The sequence below is a fragment of the Mixophyes fleayi genome, chromosome 5, assembly GCF_038048845.1.
Source record: "Mixophyes fleayi isolate aMixFle1 chromosome 5, aMixFle1.hap1, whole genome shotgun sequence".
NCBI classification, from domain to species: Eukaryota; Metazoa; Chordata; class Amphibia; order Anura; family Limnodynastidae; genus Mixophyes; species Mixophyes fleayi.
The window spans coordinates 251,169,969-251,193,296 of NC_134406.1; the positions used below are offsets into that span (position 1 = coordinate 251,169,969).

At 41.3% G+C, this 23,328-nt stretch overlaps 1 protein-coding gene across 1 annotated transcript; it reads right to left on the reverse strand.

Moving 5' to 3' along the window:
* Positions 1-230: 230 nt before the first annotated feature.
* On the reverse strand, positions 231-19,136 carry YWHAZ (tyrosine 3-monooxygenase/tryptophan 5-monooxygenase activation protein zeta). The gene is made up of 6 exons (XM_075213894.1): positions 18,972-19,136; positions 11,516-11,820; positions 3,118-3,241; positions 2,407-2,570; positions 2,230-2,325; positions 231-1,316 (listed from the first exon to the last, which is right to left on the reverse strand). The coding sequence occupies exons 2-6, from the start codon at positions 11,807-11,809 to the stop codon at positions 1,254-1,256; spliced, it is 741 nt and encodes a 246-aa protein (XP_075069995.1). The 5' UTR covers positions 11,810-11,820; positions 18,972-19,136; the 3' UTR covers positions 231-1,253.
* Between the last annotated feature and the right edge of the window lie 4,192 nt (positions 19,137-23,328).

The window sequence follows — 23,328 nt, forward strand, 5'->3', positions numbered from 1 at the left end:
TGACCAAGCTACATTCATAGGTAGAATTGGAGTATGATAATCTGAAACCCAATTTCTTGTGGGATAATGTTGGCAACAACTGTACGGATTGAAGAAGTCATTTTATTTTGGGATAATGTTGGCTGCAGATGCAGTTTAGACAGACCACATGCACAACGTTTCCTTAACCAGAGCTTCCTGTTCGAGAAGAGTACCACCAATAAAAGCACTATATAAAACCACACCTTAAGTAGTTGAAAAGTCCATTCATAAAACTTTTATTCCACTTACATCAACTTATTACACATGTTCTTTAACAATTATGCTTGGATTGTTCATGAAAATTTCATAAGACATTAAACAAAGCTAGCCATCATCTCAAGTTATTCCCCTGGTAACTATTTTGTATTTTAATTTTTTACAGCCACATGCATGTTAGGCAAGTATCAAAAACAAAAATAAAACTAAAAAGTTAAATATATGTTTTTTTTTCTGCTGTGCTTGATATATAGTGAAATTATGGATACCAAGCATGTATGTCTTTAATGCATCAAGTACTTTTTTTTTTTTTTTTGATCTTAGGTTGTTGAAACAATTTAAATACAAATAAAATGGATAATAGCGACAAACAAAAGCAGACATTAGCCAACCATAAGGAGAATGGAATGTGAACCGTCTTTTGCTCAGGATTGTGACTCGCTATCGCAGGGACCATTCAGTGAAAAATTGTGTTTTGGCAAAGAGGACGACTCTGGTAGCAGACTAGTCGCACCTGCCCTCCAGCAGTGCGCTTAGGAATTATAGAGTCTCCGCCTACAGCGCCAACCAAACTGCCCCATACTTGCTATTACAAAGATACAAGCCGTTCACGTTGCTTGACTATGGGAAATAGTGTGAACACTGGGCCCTGTGGTAACCCACCATGTACCCGAAGTACTTTGCCAAACATTTAAAACATGTATAAAAATTCCTTATTTCCCACACTGGTCACCTTATGGGTGGGGGTGGGGGGTTGGGAGGGAAAAAATTTTTTTTTTTATATTTATTTATTTATTTTTTAACGCCCCAAAATGTTAACTGGCCCTACTCCCTATTTAACACAAAACCACATGGGAAATATAGAAATCCAAATAGAAGTAACATAAACCTTTTATAATTGTAAACAAAAAAAAAAAAAAGAAAAGAAAAATAATAAACCTATTTGTGGGACAGTAAGGATGACAATGGTCTATTGTGTAAATTTTAGAACGAGGCAGACAGGAAAGGAAGGCTGATTAATTCTCTCCGCCGCATTCTCCTGGCTCAGCTTCGTCTCCTTGAGTGTCTGATGTCCACAACTAAAGGAAAGAAGAGACCATTTAGTTTTCCTTGGAGAGGGGGGTAATTTATTACCATGTTTTAAGTCACGCTCCACGATAAACCAGTGCAGTAATTTACACAGCTTTTTGAGACCGGAATGAAGTGCTGGAGATTGGGTATTTCGGGTTGTTAAATGCAGTGGAATGGTCATAAGATTTGGAGTCATCGTGTCTTCCAATAACCCAAAGACAAATCCTGACTGGTGTCTTCCCCTGAGGAACCCTGATGAAGAGGCCCACACCAAATAGGACCTGACCTACAGACAAATTTTATGTCGGGCCTACCTCCACCACGTTAGCCAGCACGGCCATCATGTGGTTGGCAGAGGGAATCAGTGTAAAGACACGGTGTGGGGGGTGAGTGACTTAATGGTCCAAGGGGAGAGCCCAACCAGCTAAGGAAAACAATCTCTCCCAGAACAAATAATGAAACTGCTGGTGGCTGATCCCTGCGGATTGATAACTAGTTTCTATACCCCACTATTTGTGATGTTGTACAATGACCAAATTAAAAATAAGTTGCGGTAATAAAACTCACAGTTTCATGAGAATTCCAGGTTTTTAACTCTTGTATCCCGCTTAATATTCTCTACCCTACTCCGTGCTCCCAGTCTCAAATAATGCCATCTGTGTGACCCATCCCCTCGTTGCCAGCAGATTTATTTGTAGAGAGAATTTAGTGCTGGCTGATTGTGGAAGGCACCTAAATCCTCAAATGCATAGTGCAAAAATAAAATCAGACACACAATTTAACCTCAACACCACAAAGAACGAAAACGCAAAGTCTTGTGTCAGCTTCCTTTATAATTTGTTATAAATTAATAGCAGCAACTATAGACAGATTTTTTTTTTTTTACATTTCATTTTTTTTATAGATGCTCTGTAAACTTACTGTCAAGTTGTCTCGCAGTAATTGCATTATTAACGTGCTGTCTTTGTATGATTCTTCACTCAGAGTATCGAGCTCAGCAATAGCTTCATCAAAAGCCTAAAATGAGAAGAGTATAAGTCACTGCTCTGCGGTAACAGACAGTGCACCATGCCAAGTCACATCTCCTAATGATCTTACAGTTTTCGCCAGAGAACATGCTTTTTCCGGGGAGTTAAGGATCTCGTAGAAAAACACTGAGAAGTTCAGAGCCAGTCCCAGCCTGATGGGATGTGTTGGTTGCATATCCAATTTGCTGATGTTAAAAGCATCCTGATACGCCTGTTGCGATTGCTCCACAATGGCTGTAAATACAATGACAATGTGTTACAATAGTCTTTCCATATTGCAGATTACATGCAATTCAGCAAGCCTCATCTTGCCACAAAGGATCTGCAGTGCTGTACATAGGAGAAAACAGAACACAGCATACAGGGAAGTACAAAAAAAAAAAAAAAGCAAAAAGAATTGAACTGCCAAGCCGGCTGAGGACAGGTAGACCGGGCAGAGAGATGAGGAGTGAACTAAAGTAGGATGGGCCTAAGCCCAGGATTGTGGGCACAACTAGCAGGCCCAGAGCCAGTAGTGGAGGAGACCAAGGCAGGAACAGAGTCGAAGTTAGGGAATGAAGCTGGGATGCCAGAAGGAATATGAAGGTGAGAGGAGGACACAAGGAAGAGAGTCCTGCTCGTGGGAGTTTACAATCTAGGGGAATGGGCAGACTAACAGGAAACACCAGGGTGGAGTCTGGGTGAGTGCACTAGAAATGTGAATGGAGAGCAGAAGGGGGACTAGAGTAGTGAGGGTGACTGGCAATCTGAAGGGTAAATAAAGACAAGTTTGAAACATTACTTTTCTTATCTTCGCCAGAAGCTACTTCAGCCAGGTAACGGAAATAGTCTCCCTTCATTTTCAAGTAGAAGACTTTACTCTCCGCTTGCGACGCATTGGGGACCAAGTATTTGTCCAAAAGACTCTGAAACAGAGGAAAATAGAAAAGTTTAAACTCGAATAAATCTCATTCAACCCAATATTAGGACCAACATAATAAGAAAAACAAATAAAGCATTCATATGGTATTGTAAACTGACCCTTTCATTGAATCTTTAAAAAGTGCGCAGACTGAAGTCACAGAAGTCATTCATTTAAATACAGCCCATCATTCACTAGGAACTAGTGACATGAGTAAGGTACAAGGCACTTTCATCATTTGTATGGCACCACATAGCACCAATCAGAATACAGATAAAAAATACAAAACCAAGAGTAGCATGAATACAATTAAGCATAATTGTAGATACATGACTATATGACAGCAACATCAGGTACAAATAGAGTGGTGCATGAATAACAACAGATGCAGGTACAGATCTGACACATTGGAGTAAACAAGTCTCAGTACTCACATAGCAGAGGACATACGAGTTAGACTGACAGTGTACAGACATAAGGCAGAGTACCCTGCCCATAAGAGCTTACAGTCTAGAGCAGGCCTGGACAACCTGCGACTCCATGTGTTGCCAAACTACAAGTCTAAGCATACCCTGCCAGCCAACGGCCTACAAAGCATGCTGGGGCATACAATTCCACAACACCTGGAGAGCCGCAGGTTGTCCATGGCTGCTCTAGAGGCAGGGTCACATAGGGACACTTACAGATATTACTGCATGTACTGCTATTTCCACTGAATGCGATAAGTAATTCAGTCCAAGTCTCACAATGATTTTTTTTTTTTTGAGCAATCAAGGACGCAGAAGTAAAAAGACAAAAACCTGACACCAGCTGTATACTTTTGCAATATTTACAAATATAACATATATATAATATATATAACATTGGCTGTGTGAGAATGTCTCACTATACAGGAGATCAACCACAGCAGTCAAATTTTTCACTTTGCCCACATTGAAAACATGGCTAAATACTTGCCATTGTTGAACATAATTCTACCAAGTTGTTTAAAGGAGTGTAAAAAAAACCAAAAAAAACCCCCAAACAAACCGGTATGTTTTTAATACATTGTTTGGTATTTTTGAAAAAACTGCATCAGTGTGTTTATAACCTCTATTGGCAACATTGTATATTTTAAAAACTACAGCATAGAAATATACCTATAAAAAAAAACAGTCACGAAACTGCAGTTTGACAATCATATTCAGTGTTCTCAGAATATTTTGCCGGCCGGGTGGCAATAAGTAGCCAAGTGGGGGCAGTTGTAACACTTTGCAATAATACTGAAAAATGTTGGAGGTTATTGCCCACACCTGCCAGGACTGGTCATGCTGGTGGTCAGTGGTCTAACATACGCTGCTGTCGGTAGTGCTCACATAGTGCCCAATAGTAGAAACAATGGTATATTCTATTATAATAGGACTCTGTTGGGCTCCAAGAGCCGGGTGGCAAGTAAACAACCGGGTGGAGCACCCGGGAAATAGCTGTCGGAGAGAACACAGATATTCAAAATGCTATGTTGTATTGCTCGTTGCACAGTGGTAAATATCACAGCAATGGATTCATGGTAAAATGACACAGGTATGGCTGCTGCTTGGAGAAAATGTCATAGAATCTTCCTATAGTCACTGTGAAGAGCCCTGCTAAAAAGCTTAAAAACAACATTATAATGGAAACATTGGTAACACCTGTGGGTAAAGATTGGAGTAACTTAAATGGAAATGATGTAATTTGGCCTCTGTGCCTAAAATATACCAAAGGGTTATGTCACACGACACTTCACTTCCTGATTTAAGTTCAGCATGTAATCGCTTCATGCTGCAATCATTAACTTCTAAGTTACAGTGAGGTGGCGCTTGAGTGGTCTTCAGAAAGCTGACTGCAGAGTTTTAGGACGCTCACAGACAATGCTCGCCAACTGAAATCCATAATATTTGAGCAGACCTGATAACAAAGCGGTTTAGGTGTTGAGCTGTAAAAGTGATGCACATTTCCTAACATTAAATATAGACATCAGTCCTTGTGACGCTGGAAGAGAGCCTGTGTGACACCGCCACAGGCCCAAGGATTTCTGGATTATGAAGACCATGCCGAAACATCATAATTTGAATTAACAGTTTTCCCACCTTCGGATGTCTGCTTATTGGCTTGTACATTCCCTCGTGCAACGAATACAATTGTATTATGTGTAGCTTCCTTTTGTACTTTGTAGCCAAGTACTACGCTCCATCAGATAGTGTTTCATTTTGTATATTGTCCTGGGATAGAGACATAGCTCTGTATCCAGAGAGTGTCCATTCCCAAGGGCAGCAAAGCAACTATGCTTGATGGAATACATACATAGCCAAGTATTAAAGCAAGATGATAAAATAGATAGATCAACTATCTGTGAGGAGTTTGTATGTTCTACCAGAGTTTGCATGGATTTTGGCCGGGTGCTCCAGTTTCCTTCCACACTCCAAAAACATACTATTAGGTTAATTGGCTGGTCTCAAATTGACCTTAGTCTCTCTCGGTCTGTGTGTACGTTAGGGAATGTGGACTAAGCACCAATGGGGCAGTGACCGATGTGAGCGAGTTCTCTTCTCTGTACAGTGCTGCGCAATTAGTGGCGCTATATATAAATAGCTGATATTTAATAATAGTTGCACAAGGATATATGCAAGCAAATCAATTAAAGTCATCTGACGGTAGAAAAAAAACCACACTTTAATATGAAGCTGTGCTACTAAATCCTTCTTAATCAATGAGCAGGATTACGGAGAGCATGCTCAGGAGTACACCAACCATTTATGAACAGCTGCGTTGGAATAGTGCAGGAACAAGGCAACTGGCTTAGTTTTGTGGTGTTTTATCTGGAAGTGCAGAGAGTCAATAGGATTCAGACAAATAGCCAAGTCTTTCTGAAGCACATGAAAATTGAAGATGCTGGAGATAAAGTTTCCTACACACAGATTTGCACAAGAACACTAGAAGCAGGGCAGAATCTGGCACTGAAGTGAACAACACACACATGTACAATGTAGAACATCAGGTTTTATTAAGCTATGGGGACATGTGTGCGAATGCCATTAGTAGCTGTATATAGCAACTTTTACTTCAGGTTTAGTGGCCTTGTTATGGTAGTGGTTACGTGGTCCTTTAAGAAGACAAGAACAGCCCATGATTCCAGTCACACCACTTGTAAGATATTGGCTTAGTTAGAAAGTATAAAGAAAGGAGCAGAATCTGCCCAGGAACAGCTGACTGGCAGCCTTAGAACACTGCGGCTATGTTGCTGGGAGGGACGTTTCCCGGGAAGCCACAATTTGTTTAGGAGTTGGCTGTAATGTGGTAACTGGATTACTAGTATGTCACCTGACACACCCAAAGACACATACCCAAGTGCTGCTCACAAAAATAGCCAAAATGGACTTTGTACCGAGCGAGCAGTACACAGCTTAAATACGGCCGTTATAAAACAAGGAATCAGGACTGCATTTATGTTTCTGCTGTTTGCAGATTGCAAACACAATCATATTCCAATAGCCCTACTCTATGATTTTAAACGATAGCTACTGCAGACCAAGCAGGTAAAGATTACTCATTACTGTGCTGCTTCTTAGTATTAGCCCTGTGCCTCTTTAAAAAACAAAACAAAAAAAACAACTGATCATTGTCACTGCTTTACTATATAAACTATGCAGTAAATTCAGAGACATGTCAAGTTTGAATCTATGATGTATCCAACTTTGAATAGTGTTTCCCTTCCTTCTTAGCTATGGAAAAGTCTGCACTTCAAAACTACCAACACAATGTTCTTTTGATAGCAGAGGGAGGCAGGGATAGGGGCTATGACAGCTCCACCATTGCACTGCTTCAGGCTGATTACTTCAGTCCTAACACTGGACTATTGAATCAGCAGCCTAAAGCAATGCAACAATGACAGCAAGCCTCAGGGCGGCCATAGGCATCTGCTTGTATCCTACCCACAACTCAAACCCTCTGTTATGGGGGTCAGATATCACCATGCTCCCCATACGACGCAGAGGAGCGGCTGCCAGAACATGGTCACCATAATTAACGCAAGGGAGGTGCAATAAATGGCAAGTTAATAAATCCTCCAAACCTCTCCCTGTTATGCAAGGCTTCAGCTAAAGTCCTGCTGGTACAAACATCACTACACTAACATCAGGAGACATGTCTTAGGACAATGCTGAAGTATCTGCCCTCAGATTATTATTTTACTTCCTTTTTTATTATACCTGAAAGAGGAGGATCCATTGAAGGCTTGAAACCCCTTAAGTGTCTAGTTATGTTCTACATTTCCCAATAAAGACAACTGTTTGAAGAGGACCGGTCAGAGTGTTTCACATCACGTGCAGGAGATCTCTACAGGCGCCATGCATAAATGCCATATGCTTGAGTCATGTCTGCTCCCATGCAGCTTTCGTTTAGTGACAGTGCTATGAGGCAGAGGGGGCTGTGATGCAGGTGGAAGCCGCCCTGAAGATAGAGCGTAACCAACACTGAAACAAGAAGACAACGACATTTGCAGTGTGTAATGCACTCTCCCTGGCACAGGGAGCATAAGCCCCAGGTTTCCTCTCCGTCATTTCAGTTTAGCTGAACCCACTGATCATGCACTCACTGGAGAAGAAAAAGACAAACTCAAGAGTAACTTATTTTCTATGCATCTGCATTTTCATGAAGACGTGAAGAAGTCCGGTATCGCTCAGGTAGTTAACAAGGTGGTGGCGTCACGCAGATAGTGCACGTCCTGTGCAGGATGCAGACTTGCATTCAACAACAATCACTGCCCCCCCACACTTCCTGTGTATGACAAGTCACAGTTGCAAACTACACACAACTTCTCTTTTAAAGATCTTCTGAACGGCTGAGCTACCACCACAAGCCAGACATAGTAGCAAGTAGAAATTTAATAAGAATATTGACCGTACAAATAACGAATTTCACTTTCGTTTTCTGAACTACACAAACCATTCACTCTACCCCCCCCCCCCCCTCCGACAGATTCCTGGGAACAGGACTGGACACCCCAAAATAAAGTTGCAGCTGGTGCCCAATGTTGGAGTCTCATTTCTATTGGAGGTCAATATACACATCTTCCTTTTAACATCCTGCTGGCTCCTAGGTTGAGCTGGCATAGCTTATTACAATGGGTCACAGTTCCCAATTGGAACATATACATTTGAGAAGAAAACAAATGACTGCAGGATCACATTACTCATGTCATATCTTAGTGTGAAAGTCAGATTTTACTGTCAGTCTATAAAAACACATGGCGAAAATACAAACATTGATGGGGAAAAATAAATGGGTTTACCAAATCCGATTCCAAAGTGTGTGGTGTAGTAATGAAACGCCCTATTACTTCACACTGTGGCAGGCTTGGCCAACTGATGGTGCTCAGGTGCTGTGAAACTACAAGCCCCAGCATGCTTTGCCAGATGATAGTCAGCATATAGCTTGCAGGATATGTTGGGACAAGCAGGTGCACAACACCTGGAGAGGCACAGTTTGGCCTGGCCTGCTCTATGGTGTATGGACCGTAAGCCACACATGGACATTTCTTCACTTCCAGAAATGTCACAGGTCAGAACCAGACAACTTAGACAGTTTAGTTATCCAGAGCTCTATATACCAAGACTTAATACAGATTTTGGCTGATAACTGCCATTGAAGGACATGTGCAATCTTGTTTCCTAGGAAACAAATTAAATGTGTAAACTTGGCAAAAGTTGCACAAATCACACATTTTGAATGAAAAATGTACTTTCATCTTTTCCCATTTCTAATAAAAGGGATGGTGTATAAATTTTGGACAATTTCCAAAGTGTGGACGAGTCAAGGACCCATTTCCCAGGTGCTCCACCCGGGCGTTTTTACTTGCTACCGGCTCTTGGGAGTCCTATTATAGCACAACAAGCCATTGTTTATCCTATTATAATAAGCAGTGTGTGAGCACTACAGCCAGCAGAGTGTGTTAGACCACTGACCACCAGTCTGACCAGTCCAGGCAGTTAGAGAGGTTCAGCTGTCAGGCATTAAAAAATAAAGCAATAATCTTCAACTTTTTTTTCGTAATTATTGCAAAGTATTTCACTGGCCCCTCACAAATATCTTTTTTTTTTTTTTTTTTATTATATATAAAAAGTATTTATTTATGACAACATAGATTAAAAGTCTCAGTACAGAGAGAGAAGAGGGAGAGCGAGGAGCGGTGTGTTTGGAACCAACCGCAATAAAGCAAAGAGAAAGATAGGGAAAGAGATAACCCAAGAAGGACATTGTACCCGCTGTAAGTAAAGAAACCACCCGGCTGTCCAAATTTTCTGGGGAGAACACTATGGCTTAAAAGAAAACACCACAGGCAGATACTAACCTAGCCTCGGCACTAATGGTCAACCAGGCCACACATGTTGGTGGACAACTTGGACAGAGCTGACCTCACATGGTAGCACATTAGTGCCACCGATCAAGCTGCCAACTAAATTTAAAAAGCAAACCCAAGATGATTCAGCATTATCAATTTCAGCTGCTTTTTTTTTTTTTGGGGGGGGGGGGGGTGTGGGGTAAGAAATTATCCCATTCGACTCTCACTAATGCAGCGATTACTATTTGTGCACTTCTACATGCAATGAGAGCTCCATCATTCACTGAATGCCAAAGGGGCGATTCCTCCCATGTGTTTCATCCACAGTAACCAGGAAGTAGAGAACAGGAAGTGTTTCCTCTTTGCCTTCTGCTGGGGAAGGCAAAACAAAAAGAAAACAAAACCAAATGCCGAATAGTGACTGCAAGATATCTGTGTGGCACAGTCCTAGCAGGGTTCAATGAATAGGAGGACAGAATACAGCTAAAATGTAAATGGGAAGTGTAGGGAACGCATGAAAAACATACAAATACAGCCATCAAGTACCATACAATAAGGTAGATGTTCATTCATATGAGGGTTAATGGGCCATTTCTTGTTTTACTAGTAGAAGATCTGCTAAACTCTCCCCACCCCAATCTCTAATTTGTATACAATACCAGCAGCAGTAGGGAGCAGCAACTAGCAAAGGACAGCCTGCACTAGTGCACTTTCCAAAGGTCCAGTTTACTCCCCTAAATTTAATGGAGCACAAGACAAAAGCACATGGAAGACACTATTCACGCAACAGCATTATTAACAAGCTCTGAAACCTTACATTAAGGGGAAGAGGCGAGTGAATGGTCAGCTCCTGCAGATTAAACCTATTCAAGTAGCTATGATGAAAACAGGAGAAGCATATAGTTCTCATTGTAAGGTCTACTCATACCTTTACCCTCCTTTGTGAGGACTTGAAGGACAATGAACCACCAAAGCTCCGAGGAGACAATCATAATTCAGAAAGATCAAACATTAGGGCTCATTTATTAGAACTGCATTAAAATGTGTCCTGAATAAAGCAACCAAACACTCACTTTCATTGTCTTATTTGCCCCAGACCATTAAAAGCCAGTTAGTGGATTGCTCACTGCAGTGCACATTTTGCACCTTAATTTAAGGTGTGTAAATGAGCCTTAATGTCCCTCTATAAAAAAAATAACACTAAATCAACATATCGCTGAGGGAGATAAGATGGCCTACATGATGTGTCTTACTAGGAGTGAATAAACGTGTATATAAAACAAGTAGGGGTAGCACTGCTAGTGCAGAACAATGCACGCGAGCAAGCCTTACTAATAAACGGTTGCACAGTATAGGCGTATGCTGAATATTCTCATTTAAAAGGACAATATTTAAAAATGAAAACAACCTCAGAAAATCACATATGAACACTAGGCTGTTTCCATTTATCTCTGTACTGTGAAGGAAAAAAAAAATAAAAATTGAATACACCATATTAGAATGTTCACTATGCAACCAAGTAAAACACAACTTCAGTTCAGTTTCGTTCACTCTGATGCAACAAGCTGCAAGATCCTGAACTCCTCAGAGCTGGGTAGAAAGAGCTCAGAGGAGTCAGATTACTTCCCACACTGTCTACAGCATGCTCTTATAAAGAGATAACCTAGATGTATCCTGGGAATGCATGGTAGGCTTCAGAAAATAGCTGCACAAGCAGGAAATACATTATATAAAAAAATATATATTGTAATATTATCCTAAACCCCGACAAGAGAACATGGTTTTTCCCGAATACACCTGCTTACTACGTGTATTTTTCTTTGCACCGCCCTAAATACGAATGAATCAGCATTTTGAAAAAAGGAAAGCCCAGTAAGATTACATGACAAGGTAGGAGACAGGTTGTACAAGTAAAGCTCTCACCAGCACATCATTACAGATCTCTCTCAGCTCCGTCTCTATCTTCTCCCGGTAGTCTCGAGCCATCTGCTGCTTTTTGTCACTTCCTTCCGTCTTCTGCTCAATACTAGAGATGACCCTCCAGGACGACCGGCGTGCGCCCACAACATTTTTGTAGGCCACAGAAAGAAGGTTCCTCTCCTCGTTGGACAGTTCAGTTCCTTCTTCTGTCACTCGCTTCATGCAAGCTGCCATGTCATCGTACCTCTCTGCCTGCTCAGCCAATTTGGCCTTCTGTACCACCTCGGTTTTATCCATGGCTAATGGTTCTAGGAGGAAAAGAAAGAAGGGTTTGTAAGATTTCAATCTACTTTAAATTTCATTGTGTGTGTGCCCTGCTATGGGCAATTCTTTTACATCAAAATGTAACATCACCTACACAGTGGAAGTAGCCAAATCAATATCTAGGAGACTGCAGCCAATCAATGCTCCAGGATGTACTGTGAAAAGTCTTTTACTGGCGTATTTAGGTTGAACGAATATTGACAGTCCACAAAATAGCTTCCTCTGTGTGGAGGCGACGGGTGAAATTTAAGATACATGTATCGCTCACTTCAATCAGAGTGAACGCTTTCTATGGTTGAATGCAAAATTGCCTGCAAAGGCAAAATGCACAAAGATGGAGCAACAAAGGCACAGCATCCAACCACTACAAACAGAAGTGTGTGTGATATATATATATATATATATATATATATATATATATATATATATATATATATATATATATATATTTTTTACACACACCTCTTTTTCAGCCTCAACAAAAGGTGAAACCCCCCTCCCCCCACTGTAAAGATTAGGTACAGGTACTCTTCTAAAGCTGGAAGAGAGCCTGTGTGACACCATCATAAGACTGTAGGCTTAACCGCAAACACACAGAACATATATGGTTGACAGAGTCTTTTCTTTAGTCATTTGCTGATCATTAAACCCCCCCCCCCCCCCCCCCCCCATGTTGGCACAAACTCCCTTTGCCGCTAGGTCAAGCAATAGTATAGGGAGTATTATCACCAACAAAAAACCACACACACGGAGAGGAGATAAAGAATTATGGGTAAAGAAACAGTAATTATAGTAAAAGGCTAAATTTTGCCAACAGACTTCAGAGCACCTGCATAGATGCAGATTTAAATTAGAACAAGACAAAGCCCTTTTCAGCAGGCCAGACAGCCTGAGGGACTCACAGAGGCTGTATGTAATACATATTTACAGACACGCCTGAAATTGATCAAACCTATGTTCTGGCATGCTGATATTTTCACAGCGCCATCGAGCCAATAATCGCTGTGTCTGCACACCTCATAAAATCACTTGTTCAGCATACTTAAATATCTTTAATACACAACATACATCTAAATGATGCCATTAATCTGACCAACACTAGCACCAATATGGCCTGACAGACTGCAACTATGTATTTCTTACAGAGCATTTGTTATCTTTAAATCTGAAGAATAAAATATTTTTTAAAAAAAATAAATAAAAGGGATTGAAAAAAATCTGAAAAAACTGGGCCAAATGTATTTTTATGGATTGATTCCTTGCTTAAAAGGATTATCCTAGATCTTACTCTTCTACCTGGCCAGCAACTACTAATGTCCTGCAATAATTGGCTAGTCTTAACAATCTGACTAGACAAGGCCATAGATAAAAGTGACAAGCTGCCTCGCTTGGTAATACCACAAATTCACAGAATAAGCAGCTCACAAACAGGTAGAGGACATTATTTTAAACATTAACACCCAAAATGGAAAAATATGTATATTCTCACTTGTTAAAAATGTGAATTAATGGCACAACAGGCATAATTAAAGGGAGGTGTCTACTGTTGTTTAAACTTATATCCCCCCCAACAGATGATGATTTGCAAATATTTTATTCCTTCTTCTGCTTCCTCACGGCTGAAAACGAGATTTATATCCCTCAGTTTATAACATTAAGGACTCAGGAAAACATTCTATTGTGAATAAGGGGGGGGGGAGCAGGACTAACAGTCTAGACCATCTTTCCAAATGGAACGGATACAGGTCAGGTGAAGTGTCCAATAGAATTATTTCATATGCATACTACTTCTTCCAAAAGTCAGCAGGATAGTTTAATTGCAAATCATCTCATCAGTCTTATAAATTTGTAAAGGGACGTCTGCAGGAGAGATGCACAGCGCTCATACACAGCACTGGACAATTACACATGATACAATGTTAACAGGAATAAGATCAGTGTTCCAGAGATTAGAATTACGATTAAACATAGCTTTATCCACTTTTGGAGAACTAGACACCTATATTTGGGCCCCTCCACACTTACCTTAAACAAGGGTACTGCTGATCCTCATGAAAAAAAGAAAATCCTAAGAACTTGCCACTGAGCTGAATAACAATTACATATATTTATACAGGTTGTTGGATCTGCTGCTAGATCGTCTCAGATTTCACCAAGAGCAACTGCTGTGACACAAATGTCCCCAATATGGACCTTGTACTATTGTGACAGATGCACACATTGTAAATTGCACAGGGTAGGCATGTTATTCTAATGTGCTACAACACAGGCCCTGTTATAGCCTATTGCAGCAAATGGAAACATGCGTGCATACTTCTATCTCAAACATCATGTCCTCAAAAGCTCTTTAATTTACTCTTTAGGACGGCCAAACATGCAGCAGTTCACATCCAATTAGGCTGCTTTAGTACTAATTTGCAGCATGCATGGGCCAGAAAAGACCATCTAGAGCAGTAAATGAGAGAGATGTGATCACCACAAAGAGCAGCCCTAGCTGCAACTAACATATTATTTTTCAAATACACTTTTGCACAAAATTGAAAATATTGGTAGAGCAGTAGTAGAAAAGAGTGACAGTAAGAATCAGCTTTTCATGCTAAACTTCAGTAAAAGTAAATTTCCATCGCTTCATAGCAGTAAACATTAGGCCCGACAGCACATTGTTAGGCTTATGGCAAAAAGTAATAACCATTCTGGAGCTTGGGAGGACAATATACCTGATCACCAAAACAGAGTCCATATTCCTAGAGGGGGCGTGGCCGATCATTCCTGCAGGAAGTGGGGCAAAGAAGCAACTTCCGCCATGAGATTGGCCTTGCCAGTCTTACACTCACTTGGAATAGCGATTGCTTTTGTCATCAGCAGGTCTTAAACATTACCGTCATTCCAAACTCATGATGTCAACTACTTTTTGCCATTGGCCCAATACTAATAGTAGTACTTCATACTAATATGGAAATTTGAATATGTTAAAGTATTTTTACTGAAGTTTATAATAAAAAGCTATTTTTACTTCATGCTGGTGTCACATAGTACTTATTATTTTATTTATACCACTGCTTTGCCAGTTTATCAGTTGGGATGTAATAGGTCAAAATCCAACCACGCTAGTATCATGAGCTCACCCCATTAAGGGAAATGCAGATGAAATATAAACTGAGACGTCAGAGAAAAAGTAGAAAAGAAAGTAATAGTTTCATTAGGTGGGGTTTACAACATAAAGAATGTAGAAAATGCATGAACAGGAAGTGACATCAGAGTTGTACACTGAACACGCCTAATCTATACGGGTAGCAGGTCTCTAAAGCTTCCTCAGTTTACATTCAACACAATTGAAGAAAGAATAAATCACATTTATAGGCGAGAGAGGGGTAAATTGTAACAATCTGCTTGCATTAGGTAGAAAATATTCATCTAAAAAGGATTAATATGAGGTTAGCTGTGTATTGGAAATGTGCTATTAATTTAACTATTATTAGTTATCCTACAAGTACTATGTTTCACATTTACTGCAAATGTTTCTCTGCTTTATCAGGTACAAATTGTATTAGTACCCGTATTCAGGTTGACACTGAATGATTTAATCTGACATTCCACTGCAGCTTTATTCAAAAGTAAATGTATCCCCTCCCTACTTCGTTACACAACTGACGCGCCTCCCATATCTTTAAGACAGTGTCCCGATAGGCCCTTATACAGGTCAATAAGCGAACACCTGCTGCAGAGGAGTGAGAGCATGGTAGGCATATTTAGTTTAAGTATAAATACTCCAGTCATTGCGTGTATAGTATTCAGCTCAGTAATACGGTCTTAAATATACCAATGTCAAATAATATCTGCGCTAGTTGAGCAATTAGCAGTCAAGATACCTATTAGTCTAAAGCTGCTTGTATGCAATACATAAGCATTCTGTTTTACATTATTGGCCATGTATAACCACAGTATTAAAGTAAACGTATATTTTAATTAGGATCACAGTTGCCATACTGGTTTGCAGAGGATAAATGAAACACCCAGAAGCTACAAGCACTGACCAACATGATCTTAGAAAAAGATGTAAAATGCTGGCCTGACATTACAGTAGGGTCCTCTAAACAAAGCCTCTTTCAGATACAAGATATATAATTTTACTCTAACAGTCTTGTAAGCTTCATGACTGAATAGCGTTAGCAATTGACAACGTAATTCCAACAACTTCCTCAGTAGAGGGTAGTGCAGGTGTTAATCCATCACAGCAGTTAGCGCTGGCCATACATCACAAGCTACATGTCATTAACATCCTTCCAGCACATGCATTTTTCCCAAGCTTTGTGCAATCCTATGCTAGCCCCAACACGACGAAATGAATGACATTGCTTAAACTGAATGGGAACCAGAACCAGCAACCTATAAGCATTGTGAATAGCCTAATACATTACCACACGCTCACCCTCTCAGGTCTAAAGGAGGCAGCTGTGATTCAAGTGTCACAATCCACGGAAATACAGCCTGTGTACCGTCAAATCCCCTCTTTAGCCATAATCCAGGTGTACATAAAACATCTATATCCTACTGAGCATAAAGGTCACAGCCTAGCCGATCCCCTACAGGGTCAACTATTACATGCTGTATATCTGATAAAGCGTGCAGGCACCTTCATATCCAACAGCCACAAGGTGTTATACATGTACGAACAGGAACCAAAATGTATGAAGAAGAAAAAAAAAGAAATTAAGTCACCACACCCCAAGTGGGAAACCACGCTGTAATATTCTGCGGTGCCTCCTTTAGCAACTCAGGGGATAAACCTGTCAGAATTAAACTATACTGAGCCTGAATGGATCCAAAATGTAGTAATTATTAATGAACCTCAAAAACCAAAGATATAATTTTTGGGACAACCGCCGAATGCTATTCCTATAGTGATTTAACTATAATCCATGATTTACCAGGCTGAATGGAAGGCAAAAGAGGTTTCTCCTGGTCAAAAAGTAGAGGAAGAGATGAAAAAGCTACATAATGATTTGGGGAGGGTTAGTCTGTACAAAAAAAAAAAAAATGCAGTCTGATATAGATCAGTAGGGCCCCACCCTAATCTGCTTGTGTTACCTGTTTGCGATGTGTCTGGCTACTTGTAAAAGAATTAAGGTGCACAGCTTTATACACCAGACATTACCTAGAAGCCCCAGTTTTATAGCAAGGGAGGAGTCCCCACTAATTGTATGTACCAGCCAAAATGATCTCCAAGAAAGGTTTATATGAAGATTAGCTCCACCTATCATTGCATCATTTGCTCTTGTTATCCATTTTTAATAGGGATTTGTCCAGTGGGCACAGAAAACAGAACAATGGTCAGAATTACAATATAAATTCCCACACATGGAATCGTTTCAACGCTTTACAAAGAAGAGCTTCACTGCTCATGGAATCATGTCAGTCTTAAGCAAACTAAAATGTTGTGGATACACAGTGCACTCCTGCTGAGGCTGCAACTACACAATAGAATTACTTAAAATGTAACAGTTCAAAAAAAAGAGCAATATTCTTACAAGATGCCACTAAAAGGTTTCACACGTTTCATGTCGATAGTCTACGGAAACGTTAGTTCAAACAAACTCTTTATTCCCATCTGGAAATACTCAAATGAACATTAACATCCTCTCGAAGGAAGCCAAGATATTCATGGTAGACCCATCTTCCGGAAAGCCTTACCCCACCCACCCACTCCCTATAAAGCCATTCAATGTTAGACAGTTGCTACAAAAGAACTAGTCTATGAAATACATAATCTTGCCCAGGTAACAGTCAGTCGCACCTCGCTCCAACTCTCACTGGAAACCTCAGATGAATAAGAAACCTGCAAGGCATTACCCAGATGAACACCTCCCTTTCCAAGTATCTGGAATGTGAGGGGGAGGTGCGATCCAGCTATGCACAGGTCTAGAAAAACCTATTCTCCTCTGGTCACTAAGGGCATGGTCCACATTTATAAAAAAAAAAAAAAAAAAAAAAAAAAAAGCCACTCTGCAACCACTAACACAATTCTCCTTTAAGTGCAAACAAAACCAACACCCCAAAAATTAGGTAATGTGTAACAGCAGGACATTGTTCATCTGCTGTGTTAATTGGGGCTGGTTTTAGAATGCAAGCAGCAAAACATTACAAAATATAGGTATCTAATGCATCTACTGAGAGGTCACCATGACCTTAATCCTTATAATAAAACAGGGCTTGACACACTGCTCTACTTGAAGCTATAAAAGCCACCCAGCCAAGGAAAAGAATGTAATTCATTCCTGCTGGGCTGCAGCCTGTAAGTGTGAATTGTGTGCCATGCAGAGGGGGCAGCCTCCCTACAGCACGATTCCTTTGTGCACAGAGGAGAGTAATGTGCTCAATCCTCCCGGGAACATGGCCACTGTCACTATTCGCCACTGACCCAGCACAGAAGGATGATCGCACCAGACACCTCCCTTCCTCTCCCGTGTCCCCGGGGTAGGAGGAGGAGGAGGGGGCGGCCTCACCTGTGCTGCAATGTCTGCAACAAAAAAAAAAACTGCATCAATGCAACAAGGGGAAGGAGGGGGTGGAGGAGGATGCAGCAGCAGCCCTGCAGAGCACTGCACATTATACCAGCGCTGCATATTACCGGATTATACTGAAGAGCAGCGCCTGCCGTTTACACGTGGGAGCAATGAATGGAGAGGGTACATTGTTATATATGAACCCCGCACACATCCTATATTCACATACAGCCGTGTAGTACATGGAGCAGGGCGATGAGCTCAGCCTCCATATATGGAGATGGTGGGAGGGAGGGTCCTCTTTCTACAAGAGAAAGGAGACATTCTGGGGACAATGGCTTCCTCTAACCCACCGTATAGACAACCTGTAGCTCCCCAGATGCGGGGGGACTACAAGTCCCAGCATGCCCGGCGAGAGACGGGTTTGATACGCTAATGCCACCATGCACGGAGAGCCTCTGGTTGCCTAAGGCGATATAACCTGCAATGATCCGGGATGGAAGAGGGAGACATCGTATAACACGGCCCCAGCCCCCTCCCTGGATGAACAATGGCTCCTTTCCGCCATTACCAGGGCAGTGGCTCCCTCCACCGCTCAGCCTGCTGTCCGCCCGGCGCCGCCATACATGTACCTGTATCGGAGAGGGGAGCACGGAGAGCTGCTGACGGTTGCTAGGTCCCCGGGCTGGGCGAGTGCTCGTCTCTCTGGCTTCTGCCGCTGGGAGAGTCCGGTCTCTTCCGAGCGCTCAAAGCTCTAACCGATCCACGGGGTTTCCTCCAATCGCTGAGCAGGGGCCGGGGGGATGACGTCAAGCGCTGCTATGGCAACCGCTGACTGGGTGGCATAATAACCGCCTGCCTAGGTCCCAAGCTCCCTCCCCTCTAGGTCGCGGGGGCGCGCGTCCGCGGAGGGTGGGGTGCTCGTGCCCGCGGGCCTGGTTGCAGTCGGTGGCTGCTTGGCCTGTGTGTGCCTGTGTGCCTGGATCACGTGTTCTGACTGTGACAGAGGGCTGGCGGCCAATGTCCATTACCTCGGCTTGTCTGAGTAACAGCAGTCATAGCAGGCAATCCTCTGTCACAGCCTGACACTGGCTGCATGGCTTGGAAGTAGACAATAATAATGCACCTCAAAAATCATTTAAAATAATATACCAACAGTGGAGTTACTGGGAGAAATTATTTTCTGTAACTGAGTTCATTTAAATGTTGCAGATAGTAAATGATAAACTTATGATAGTGTTCCAGAGAGGATCTGCAAAATACATTCATGTGTTTTTAAAAATATTACTGCAAAAGGTGAATGTAACTCTCTGCAATTGTATTATACACCTCTTCATTGCTCAGAGTTATGGGGCATATTTTCTGCCGACAATCTCGCGGTTATTATTACGGTAATAATGCGCGGAAAAACCGTTAATACTGTAATTTTCTCGCTGGATTTCAGCTAACTATTACCGTAATAACGGTAGTAGTTTTTACGCGCCGCGGGAACGGCACAATTGATAATGCCCCAATATGTGTTTTTTTTACTGTTGCATACAGTGGATATATAGCTCAAATAAAGCTAATGGAGTCCTGGGGGTAAATGTATCAAGCTGAGAGTTTTTCGGCGGGTTTGAAAAACCAATCATTCTAGCTATCATTTGTTTAGTACATTCTACAAAATGACAGCTAGAATCTGATTGGTTGCTATATGCAACATCTGCACTTTTCAAACTCACCGGAAAACTCTTAGCTTGATACATTTTACCCCCTGGTTACATGTTACGTTTCTGGACTATAGGGCCATTAGGAAAAGTGGGTACATCTCTAAATTAAGTTCTCTGGATATAAGGTGGCAAGGGGCAAGTGCGCATCTGCAAAGTTAGACTTGGGGCTAGTATATATAATCCTGGACAGAAGTATTTATGGCTAATCCAACATTAATTCATTATAAATGCACACCTATCTACATAAAGATCAACTTGCTGAGTGCTGGGAAAAAGGTTAATTCCATAACCCACGTGTACAGTAGTATATAATAAATATTTACAGAAAAGAACAGGTGTGTGTTACATAATTTATATTTGGTTATAATACAAATACCAGTAATATTATCATCACCATCTATTTATATAGAGCAACTGATTCCGCAGCGCTGTACAGAGAACTCATTCACATCAGTCCCTGCCCCATTGGAGCTTACAGTCTAAATTCCCTAACACACAGAGAGAGAGAGAGAGAGAGACTAGGGTGAATTTTGATAGGAGCCAATTAACCTAATAGTATGTTTTTGGAGTGTGGGAGGAAACCAGAGCACTCAGAGGAAATCTTTATAATATCATTTAAAAGAGCATAAAGGCTATCTTCACTATATTTAACTTGTATTTCCTATAACGTAACAATTCTTCTAATTACCCTCCTCCTGCGATTTCCTTCAGTTACATATTTTAGAATGTACCTTAATCCGTAAGTTATCTAATAAATAATAAATTACATTCAATTTAAAATTACATTCAAAATGTGTGTTTTATGAAGGGTTTGGGTGACTGTGCTGGTTGAGATCATCATCATCATCATCACCATTTATTTATATAGCGCCACTGATTCCGCAGCGCTGTACAGAAAACTCATTCACATCAGTCCTTGCCCCATTGGAGCTTACAGTTTAAATTCCCTAATATAGACACTCACAGACAGAGAGAGAGAGAGACTAGGGTCAATTTTGATAGCAGCCAATTAACCTACTAGTATGTTTTTGGAGTGTGGGAGGAAACCGGAGCACCCGCAGGAAACCCACGCAAACACGGGGAGAACATACAAACTCCACACAGATAAGGCCATGGTCGGGAATTAAACTTATGACCCCAGCGCTGTGAGGCAGAAGTGCTAACCACTTAGCCGAATACCGTCTTTAAAGCATACTGTAACCTACACACGGTGACGACAGCTAGTTTGTGGGTTGTGAGAATACAGTCTATCAACTTCCTAGGCCCTAGTGACATTACTGAGGAATGAGGAGGGCCACCATCAGGTAGGAATAGGGGGAACTTGTGTAATGGACAGAAGATATTAGTAGTGGGTGGGATGCCTGACGGTATAGACTTAGGTCTATGTCACGGGTCCCAACTCTGCCTGCTTGACGCTAACAAGATGTGCAGGGCTGATAGTGGACACCCCTTTTTTATTCTCCCTGCAGCAGCGGACTTGCTCTTCTATTTGGCCTTCCTGATAGGTACTGCTACTTAGCCATACCACTTAATGGACACTCATCCTTTTCTTTAATTGGTCAGTGTAGTGGAATGGAACATACATTTCCTAATGCTTCCTATGATATCACTGAGAATACTGCAGTTGACAGACAACAGGAAGTAAATTATGTGTGGGCTTTGAGGGCAGGAGCTAGATGCGGCAAAAAAGAAATAACCATCTTTTTGGAAGAATAGAGAGAGTCAGCTGGGGGTTTAAAAGAGAGAGACAGCTGGGAAAGAATAGACCCGACTGATGCAGTGGGCAATTGGGGGCAGAAGAGAGAGTCAACTGGGGGGTGGAAGAGAGTCAACTCGTGGAAGAAAAGCTTGCTTGGCGCTTGGGAAAGAGCAATCTTGGGGCTGAAAAGAGAGATCGGGGAAACTGATGGAAGAAAAGAGATTGCACATGGGAGAAAGGTCAGGAATAATATTATTATTAACATTTACTTATATGACGTCAACATATTCTATAAGGCTTTACAATTTGGAGAATTTGGAGCAGACACTATAATAAAACAAGGAGGAGTATCAGCAGGTTTCAATAAAAAAAAGTGCTTAAGAGAACTATATGACCCAGTCATACATCCTAGTTGGTACCATCGTCATCGTCATCATCATCATTTATTTATATTGGGGGTCTATAGGTTGTTTGATTTTAAAAAGAATAAATGTAAGTTTTGTTTGAGCTGAGTAAATTGGTGGTAATTAGGTAGATTATTTTATGGAGGTTAAGAAGGTGCTTTGGGGATGTGATAAATTTGCTTGAGGAGATGAGTTTTCAGGAAACATTCGAAGGTGTGCAAGCTAGAGAAAAGTCTTTTTGTATTAACGACTTGTCTTCAATCGTGTGACCCACTTTCTCTTTTCCCACTCTGTTTTTGACACTCTCCAGTCTGGCTTCAGTCCCCTTTACTCAACTGTAATTGCCCTCACTAAAGTAACAAACGACTAAGGCTAGGTACACACTGGCCCATTGATTGCGAAAAACTTCCAATCAGCCGACATCTGACCAGTTGGTCAGATATTGTGTGAGTGTGTATAGTGACACGATGATCTAAAGTCGTCCCAAAGTACCGATCATCCTTTCATTTGGTCGGTTGTACTGTTTAATATTTTCCGACCAATCATGTAGAGTGTATGCACTCATGCTCACTATCTCCATAGAGTTTGCAGAGTCTGGCTCTTTTCAGACAATGCTAGTGATGAATGTCCTGGTGAATAAATGTAGTGAGTGCTGTAGAAGGAATAATTTGTTCTGAGACAGAATGTTTCGTTTAAGAGTCACAGGAGCTAACGAAATTCTTTAGGACATGTGGATAGCTATAACAAGGCGGTTTTAATCAGTGTGACAAGAATGAATGAATGAATATTGTGTTGTCATTCTCCGAAGACTAGAGGACCAGATGAAAGACCAGATGAAGAGCACAGAAGGTAAATCATGTCAGTGTGTATGCATGAATCGTCAGACTGGTCGGACCTTCAGTCGTAGGTACAATCGTTTGAGATAACACGTTGGTCGAAAAATTCTTCAGTGTGTACCTAGACTTACTCTCAGCTAAGTCCAAAGGTCACTTCTCCCTTCTAGTACTCCTCGAACTCTCTGCTGCTTTTGACACAGTTGTTCATTCTCTTCTCACCATCCTTCACTCCCTAGGTCTCGGTGAACTCATTCAATCAATTGGCCTCCAATACCATCTCTATGCTGATGCCACGCAAATCTGTCTTTCCTACCCTAACTTCTCTCCCGCTTTACAAACCC